The sequence below is a fragment of the Sorex araneus genome, chromosome 10 (assembly GCF_027595985.1).
Source record: "Sorex araneus isolate mSorAra2 chromosome 10, mSorAra2.pri, whole genome shotgun sequence".
NCBI lineage: Eukaryota > Metazoa > Chordata > Mammalia > Eulipotyphla > Soricidae > Sorex > Sorex araneus.
The window spans coordinates 10,716,007-10,725,539 of record NC_073311.1 but is presented as its reverse complement, the minus strand read 5'-3'; the positions used below and the strand labels follow the sequence as shown (position 1 = coordinate 10,725,539).

Genomic DNA, 9,533 nt, shown 5'->3' with positions numbered 1-9,533 from the left:
TTCCCTTGAGGATCAACCACAGGGGTTTGCGGACATAGCATAATTTCCACACTTTCCAACTTTTAAACTTGAGATTTTGGTCCTGCAGATGTGCTTTATCTAGTTTACTCTTTGATAAAACATTCTTCCAAAAGATTTCTTGCATTTTTTAACTTAAAGTAATGCGTTTCTCCTACCCCGCGCCAGGCTTTCTTCACTGGGGCCCCTCAGAGAGGGGTGGGTTGAGTTTCCCTCCCTCAAAGCCAAAAACCTGGCAGTCGAAAACCTCCAGAGCCCAGCCACAGTCATGCTCAAGGACCCTCTCCACACACCTGGATGAGCCTCATACATGAAGGACCCGGCAGAGGAACCCAGGCATGCGTGACCCAGGGCTGAGATCTCCAAGCCTGCTCGGATCAGGACTGGGCCTCCTCCACCCAGACCCCCATTTTCCAGTAGCTTGGCAGTCACACCCAGAAACTGCCCCTGACGCCATGTAATCCCATCAATGGCCAAGATCCAGAGACTATATAAAATGAAGCTCCTGGAAGCTCATGGCGGAAAAGCGGCTGTGCAACATCTTATAGTCTAGCCCACATGTGCCTAAAGCAGCACACCTGTGTTTGGTTTTAACATACTTGTTTGTATTCTCTGATATACTTTCTCTGTCCTTCTCAGAGAGCCCAGCAAGCTACCAAGAGTATCCTGCCTGAATGGAAGAGCCTGACAAGCTCCCAGTGGCATATTCGATATGCCAAATACAGTAACAATAACAGGTCTCATTCCTCTGACCCTGAAAGAGCCTCCAATTATTGCAAAAGACGAGTAAGGAGAGGCTACTAAAATCGCAGGGCTAGGACGAATGGAGATGTTACTGGTGCCTGCTCAAGCAAATAAATGAACAATAGGATGACAGTGATATAGTGAAAGTAATGCGTGGAATTGTCCCAGTAAGCAAAGTTAACTAAGAGATATAGTTATATATATATTTCTAACATTTATCATAAATCTTGACAGTAAAACTAGTTTCTTCCTGGTTAGGATTGATAGTACAGGAATTAGAATTTGAATGTGAGATGTGGGGAGCTTCATGATATGTCCTCTATTGAGCATTTAAATTTAAATTATCCATTGGTAAATATCCATTATACAATGTCTGTAAAAAAGGAAGCTTATGATAGAAGCAACAGAATAATTTTTATTTCTACACGATCAATTAAACATGGGGAAAACTATTGAGTAGCTAATGCTAATATGTGATTGGGAGACTTGAATGCCAAGAAATAGCACTGTAGCACTGTCATCCTGTCATCCTGTTGTTCATCGATTTGCTTGAGCAGGCAATGGTAATGTCTCCACTGTGAGACTTGTTGTTACTGTTTTTGACATATTGAATATGCCACAGGTAGCTTGCCAGGCTCTGCTGTGCGGGCGGGATACACTTGGTAGCTTGCTGGGCTCTCTGAGAGGGATGGAGGAATCAAAACCAGGTCCGCCACATGCAAGGTAAACACCCTAGCCACTGTACTATCGCTCCAGCCCAAGAAATAAATAATACTAATTAAGTGCTAGGACTGTTTATGGCATGTAAGATTAATTTTAAGAAGGGTAATATTGGGAGAACTCCTAGAGATAATATTTAAGCTGAATTTTGACAGATGTACCACTCTGAGGGTCATAGCTGAGGGGAGAGGTCAAAGTCATATGAACAGCATGAACACAGATGCAGTATATATAAGTTTTATAGATAATAATAGCATATATAACTGTGTTTTAAAGGTACAATTCCAAGCTTCATCAAAGATAAGTTACCATACCACAGCTATAACTTAAGTACCAGTATTTCTGTCTCTCAGTCCTCTGGACACCTATTCTCTTTGATTCAACTTTTTCACAATAGTAATCACAAGTCTGAAGTCTGAATTCTTGGGTTTGTCTCCCTTGGTTGTGTGCTTTGTTTCTCTATGTCCCATACATGAGTGATATCATCAAATATTTGTGATATATAAGTTAATATATAAGTTAATATCCCTCCAGTCGCATCCATGTTGTCACAAAGGGCAAGATTTAACTTTATTTTAAAAGTTTATAAGTCCATTATTGTGTCCATACCATAGTTTCTTTATCCACTCATTTGCCTTGGAATTTGAATTGTGTCCACAGCTTGATAATAGTAAGTAGTGATAAAATGCATTTATATCTTTTTGAACTAGTTTGTCTGTGATTTTTGGATAGATAACTTGGAGTGTAATTACTGGATCAAATAGTAAATTTAATTTAATATTTTGAGCATTCTCCATACTGTTTTATATGGTGGATAGGACCAATGGACATTCTTTCTGTGTGTTTTTTTTTAGAAATGACTTGTCATGACAAAAATAATAACAGATAACTGCATGTCAGGCAAAATTCTTAGCACTTTATACATATTGTATATACTAATTTTCAAATGAAACTTAGAATGAGATAAGAATATAGAGACCCATTTTAGGGCTAAAGAGAACGTTATGTATGGCATTTGTGTTGTGTGCTGATGACTCAGGTTATATCTTAGTCTCCTTTATATAGTCCCCCTAAACACTGTCAGAAGTGATCCTGAGCACAGAGTAAGACCTGAACACCACTGGACATGACGTCTGTAAACCAATGTATACAGGGGTTGGTGCAATTAGGTAAGACACTTGTCTTGGACACAGTCTACCTTGGTTAGATCCCTAGTACCTCACCTGGTCCTCCTGAACCTCACCAGTAGTGGTCCTGAATGCACTGGGGTACGTCCTGGGCATTACTGGGTGTAGCACAAAAACCCAGGCCCAAACCAATAAAATAAATGAACACTATATATAAATGTGAGTTTATGTATGTGTGTATAGCTATATACATATATATGCATGTGTATATATATGTATATGTATGTGTATATATATGTGTGTATGTATATATAATGCACACACATAGGCATATTTTAAAGATAATAAAACTGACTCATATGGGACCAAAATACAGTACAATAAGCACAGCCAAGATGGCCTGGGTAATCTACAGTACCACATGTCCAAGAATCACTGTAACCTTTGAATATCCCATAAGTAGCCCCCTGGGAACCCTGAGCACCACTTGGAGGGACACCAAGCAAAATAAACAAATAAAAAATTTGAGTCATAGAAGAATTAAGCCATTTGCTCAAAATCATGTAATTGAATAATGGAGCCAGAATTCAAGTCTGTATCCATAAACACTATATGGTATACTAGTACATACAGTGCAGGATGAAATGCAAAGTGGATGGAACAAAGAGTAGAGGGACTTCTGCATCATCTAAAATATCCTATTTTGTAAGTAAAAGTAAAAGGCAGAAGGAACAATTCTATTGTACTTGAAAGAAAAATATTTAAAAAGACACCTATTATTAGGGATTATTTGCAACAATTGATCAACTAGAGCTGTATAGTTCAATATACAATGATAGTTCTTATTTGCATATTACTATTGAGTCTCAGAAATCCCCCAAATTGAGACCCAAGATGCAATAATGGCTATAAAATCTAGGATCAAGATTTTAGACCCTAAATTTAAAACACAAACAGAATATAAATGTTTTATTAATAATTTTGTGTATTGATACACACAGATACTTAATATATTATTGAATTAAATGCAGGATGCCTAAAAATTAACTGTTTATTTTAATTTTTTTCATGAAGCTAATAAGAAATTCAAATTAATCCATTTGACATGTATAATTTTTCTAGTAGGCAGTGTTAGTCCAGAGAAACCTTACAGTTGTGGTTGATATTTCATTGACACTTTGATGAAGAACTTAGTTACCAGAGTGATAATTTCACCAAAATTTTTTTCTTACTTTCTGGTCATTTGCAAGAAAAATTTGAAAAGGAACCCCCTTTGTAAAGATTTGACAGTCCCTAGAAATTTCTTTTTTTACTTACTCTCAACCTCAAATGTTATACACACTTTGTAGACGAGGAGTCAATATTTCACAAGAGCAAAAAGAGGAGATGCAAAAATATTTCCAATTCCTGAATGGTGTGAAGTAAAAGTGCTTTCAAAGGATCCCGCAAGAATGGCACAGGTGGGCAAAATGGGTCTGTCTCATGTCAAAATGCCCAAAGACTTGAAAGGAAATTCTTAACTATAACACCAAAATGCCACAAAACCATAGTTATTAATACTAACCAGCATCTCTTCCTATCTGACACCATCTCATTTTTAAAAACCTGTGAAAATACGTAATCCTAATCAGACTTCAGCTAAGTATAAATACGAGTGACAAAAAGAGTCGCAGCATATTTTCCTGATCATCTGTAGATCAGCTATTAGAAAAGAAAGATCGGTTAAGTCCTTTGGACCTGATCATCTTACTATAGATTTTGAGATCTACTGATTTTAACTACCTTGTCCTTACTCTATCTCTCTTTGCCCCGTCTATCTCTTTCTCTCTCTGAAACAATGAATTACACAGGCTTTATCTTAGCTTTGCAGTTTTGCGTCATTTTGGGTACTCCTCTCAGTGATATAGGTACCAGACTTTTAAATGAAACAGAAAACCTAAAGAAACATTTTGTAAGTATTCTATTTTAATAGTACTTTCTTGAAGTTGTAATGACTGAATGTTGACTTGGAATTGTATCTGTGATAGATTCTCATTTTTACAGTCATCTTGAGAAAACTTTGTGTTGTTTTGTTTACTGACTGGATAAGATTTTGACTTAATGGTGGGTATTGCTTTAACCCTCCACTCAATGTATTATAGAGACTTGTGGGAAGTTCCTGACTGATGCAAAGAATGGGCAGAATATGGGTAAAAAGCATAAAGAAGTTAGTAATTTTGAGGCAAAAGTTCATTGAATTGTGATGTCAGAAAGCAATTGAAAAAATTGACTAGCAATTAGTTTCTGGTTATTCACTTTACTACAATGGTGACAGTAAGAGATCAAGATTAGCACTAAAATGGTAATTTTAAATAATGAGTTGCAAAGAGTTCTTAAAAACTAATTTCAAAAAGTCAGGGTTTTTAAAATTATTTTTTATTTTTCTTTTTATTACTAAAAAAAAGGTATTCTTTTTATTGCGCAAAATACATAGTTTTGGAATTATACTGCCCCTTCTTTATTTCTTAATTATTCTAGAACTCAGTCACTTGCTGAGATTCTCAAAGGTGTTTTATATTTCAGTTTCTGATTACGTACATTAAAAAAAATTTAATTAGCTTGACAAAATATTCTATTATTTGTCCCAAATTTAGTTACCGTAATGATAGTTGTTTGCAAGTTCACAAGTAATTTTATTCTCATAGATCAAACTAAATCACACAGACACACATCTAATTAAAGCTGATGTCACACCAAACATGATGGCACTGATAGATGTTACACCATTAGGGGGCAGTATTTTATAGAGGCCTGACTACTGATTTATTTTAAACTTGGCTTAGTAAATATGTTCCTTTTCCTTAATATAGTTATTTGAGGCAACTGAAATATCATCAGCCATGATGGGTTCACTTGTAACTATAATTTAAGGATTATACTAGAAAACAAGCAAGCTAAAAGTCTCTGGTGATATCCAATATCAGACTTTTTGGAAATACTGTTACAACTAAATGGAAGGGTTGAAAGAGTATCAGAATCTGAGTTCAATAAAACTTGCATCATATTTTAAGGAAAATTAATGAATTAATTGTAACCTTTTTTTAAAACAGAGTGCAAATTATTCAGATGTATCAGATAATGGGCCTCTTTTCTTGAATATTCTGAAGAAGTGGAACAAGGTAAACTGAACGTTACTATTTGACTGTTTTTTTGTCTGCTTATATTCTGTTGGACAATTTGCCATGAATCTCTCTGCTTTCTTTTCTCCCAAGGAAAGTGACAAAAAAATAATGCAAAGCCAGATTATCTCCTTCTACTTCAAACTCTTTGAGAACGTTGCAAGCAACACGACTGTTCAGAGAAGCCTGAATATCATCAAGGAAGACTTGTTTGAAATATTCTTCAATAAAAGCAAGGAGAAATTGGAGGACTTTGAAAAGCTGATGGGAATTCAGGTGAGGGAGTGTTTTCAGTTCTTTCTTTGGTTTCTTTGCCAGGAAGTGGAGATCAGCTTCTGAGCAAAGTTTTTAAAGCTATCTGAAATGTACCACAAACAAAATTCACTCTACTAATTCTGTTCATGCTTGGGTGACTTTAAAAAGTCAATATGGAATCCTTTAAATTTGTGATTCGAGAAGCATTGTGACTGAGAATTTCACAAAGACAGGAGTATGGATGAGGAAGTGAGGAAAAAGTAGTGCGGAAATTGAGGGCGGCTTTGAGAAGCAGTTCTCTCATTGCACCTAGTGTGATGGAAATGCTCGTGCTCTGGGTGAAAGGCTGTCTTGATGGAAAGAACAGTGGAGGTGGGGAGATTTGTAGTCCTCCCAATTTGGCCACCAAGTCGCAGTGACACCGCTGATGAAAGCACAGGTGTGGTTGGGGTTCAGCTTCTTCATTTTGAAAGAAGGCTGTAGGACTCCTTACAACTCTTGTGTCCTTTGCTTTAGCTTCTTTGCATAGCTTTGAAAACGAGATGGCAAAAACTATGGGCATCTAAGTGGCAACAGGGCCATCTCTTTGCTTCGCTCTGACTATCCTTTCATTGGGTAGCTCAAGTAGGTCAAAGGCATTTGTTTTTAGCAAAAAAAAAAATAGGGAGAATGTATGTCATGAGAGAATGGTCCTACCAACTTTGTATACTAGACCAAATTGGCTATAGAAGTCCTTAAGCCTTCAACATTTTCTCATGAAACTCTCTTAATTCTTTAAGTTCTGACTTTCAGAAGCTGAAATCTTCAAAGCTAATTATGAAACATAAAGACAAATGCCCCCCTGACCCCCAGGTTGTGCCCTGGAGACAAAGTTTTCAGATACCTCTGGCTTTGGCTTGAATATAAATAGGTTTAGGTAATAAGGGAGTTCACTTCATTTTCCTAAATTTTTAAAATTAAAGTACTATGATTTACAAAGTTATTAGTTGAGTTTTAGGTATATAGTATTTCAACACCAATCCCCCCAACAGTGTCACCTTCCCTATACCAGTGTGCCCATATTCCCAGTCCACCCCAACTTCTGTCCCATTGTCACCTGTCAACTTGATGGGCACATTATGAAGTTTCAGTGGTTGAAGCTTAGACCTCATATTTTCAGTCTTGTTGAGTCTGCGTTTTGGATAGATCACTGTATCACTCTCCCACATCACCAATATAACTAAAGTCCTGATGCTTGTTTACCCATTACTTACCGTTCTTGAAAAGGGAATTCTGTGTGACCTATGCTCTGAAGATCTGTGCCCTACTCTTCCTACATAAAGAGTCTGTCTCTCATTCCTCTTGTATAAGCCCCATAGAAGCTAAAATACATGCTTATTTTTGAGAATTTCTCTCATCTCTAGTATAATCAATAGTGCAAAAGCTCAGAAAATTATATGACTGCTACTTTCGATGGAGTTTCCCAATGTTTAGTGAATCTCCTCGGGCCACAGCATAGGAACTGAAATAAAAAGCGTTTGTTCCAATTCAGTGATGCCCCTGATTTGCTTTTCAATCCTGGGTGAGGATCTGAGTTTCTCAGTGGAACTTCAGACACTGGAAAGTAAAATTTGTCACTGGGAAACTCATATCCGGTAGAAACTTTTTATGACAGAACTTGAAAAGCTCAGTTGATTCCATTCTTCAATGCTTCTGTAGAAGTTTTTTCTAATCTGCTGTAATTTGTCCTTGAAAAACTCTATTTATTCCATTCTATTTCTCCTGCTTTGTGGTGTGCAAACTTGAGTCAGCCATTGTTCTCTTGCTCACGTTTGATGAGAATGCTTTTATGAGAATGCTATGCCTTTTAATCATTCATCCTGCAGTCTAGGTTACCTCCTCAACATTCTCTAAATGGGATAAGGTGGAAGCAGTGCTTCCAGCACTACAAAGATTATAGAGGATATGCTGTTTGTTCTATTAAGCATGAATTTAAATGATTCCACTGGCTAGAGTGAGGAAATTGTTTAACTTTGGGGAATAAAAGACAGGGTTCAGGAAAATTTGCTACAACTGTTAAGTTTGTCAACAACTGGTGTTGACAAAACCCTAGAGGTGCATCAGTGGTTTCCAAACTTTGGTGGTTTGTCCCCACAGGAGAGATGCTTAGTGACCACATAAAAGCTCAGATTTTCTCTGAGCTGAAACACCTGGGTTCCTGGTTTCCTCATTAGGTCTTCCGGTTATCCTATTGCACACCAAACTTGAGAATCATTGACTAATAATAACTCATTTGAGACTAAGAGCAAAGTATAATTAAAGAAACCATCATTTCTTATTAAGGTATTATTATGCTAGTGAAAATTATTTTAAGCAGTACTTCCATTATTAGGGACCATGATGGCAGCAGCTAATTCATAAATTCTGATTATTTAGATTCCTGGGATAAAATTTTCTGCTTTTTTTCAACAGGTGAATGACATAAAGGTCCAGAAGAAAGCCATAAATGAGCTCTTCAACGTGATAAGTGATCTGTCACCAATATTGGCCCAAAGGAAGCGAAAAAGAAGTCAAAGTCAGTTTCGAGGCCGAAGAGCATCAAAATACTGATGACCCTACTTCAATATTTAAATTTTAAAGTTCAAATCTATTTATTAATATTTAATATTTTACATTATTTATATGGGGAATATATCTTAAGATGCATCAATCAAAAAGTATTTGTAACAATTTTATATAATAAATGAGTATCTATTAATATATATTATTTATGACTCCTGTAACCTGTGACTATTTCACTTTATCCTCTTTTTTTCTGACTATGAAAATGAGAATATGTGATTATAAGATTTTATCTTAGGGACCATCTAGGCAACTAACTGTATCTTGGGGGTTTGTTTATTTCTTTCACTGATAAGACAATGAACACTTAAATATGTCATGCGGTGTTCCAGCTGCCCTATTGGAGAACATCTCTGCATTCTGAGCCCCTTAGTGGCATGTCAGATACCACTTGATGTCAGGTGATATTCCCTGTCTGCGGATAAATGCATGGCATCTCATTTGATAAAAACATGGTGATTTAGAATATGACTATTCTAAAATATGGCTATTATAATTGAATATAACTATTGTGACTGTTCCCAAAGAAAATAATTTGTATATTTAATTTGCTAATATATATAAATAAAGTATAATCTCATAACTATATTGTGTCTGATTTTTTCTTAGTGAAGACTGGAGTCTTCACTATAGATCCTGTAAGTTAGTAGAAACAAATCATGTTGAACTTTGGAAATCTTTGAATTAGATTAAGCTCTGTTAAATGTGAGCTTCTCAATAGCTATTCAGTTATCTTTCCAGAACAAAGATTTAATGATGTCATATTTACTGTAGATCTTATATTATGGTCAGTAGGCCAGACTGTTTAGTTTGGCACACAAAAATTTATTGCTATTCCTTCATCAACTCCTCATTCATTTTTAATTTTGATAAATCTTTCCTCTATCTTGGGAAAATGTCACTGGGTTTA

At 36.1% G+C, this 9,533-nt stretch overlaps 1 protein-coding gene across 1 annotated transcript; it reads left to right on the top strand.

Moving 5' to 3' along the window:
* The first annotated feature begins 4,446 nt into the window (after nt 1-4,446).
* IFNG (interferon gamma) lies at nt 4,447-8,611 on the top strand. Its single transcript, XM_004602800.2, has 4 exons — nt 4,447-4,560; nt 5,699-5,767; nt 5,861-6,043; nt 8,474-8,611. The coding sequence occupies exons 1-4, from the start codon at nt 4,447-4,449 to the stop codon at nt 8,609-8,611; spliced, it is 504 nt and encodes a 167-aa protein (XP_004602857.2).
* Nucleotides 8,612-9,533: the final 922 nt, after the last annotated feature.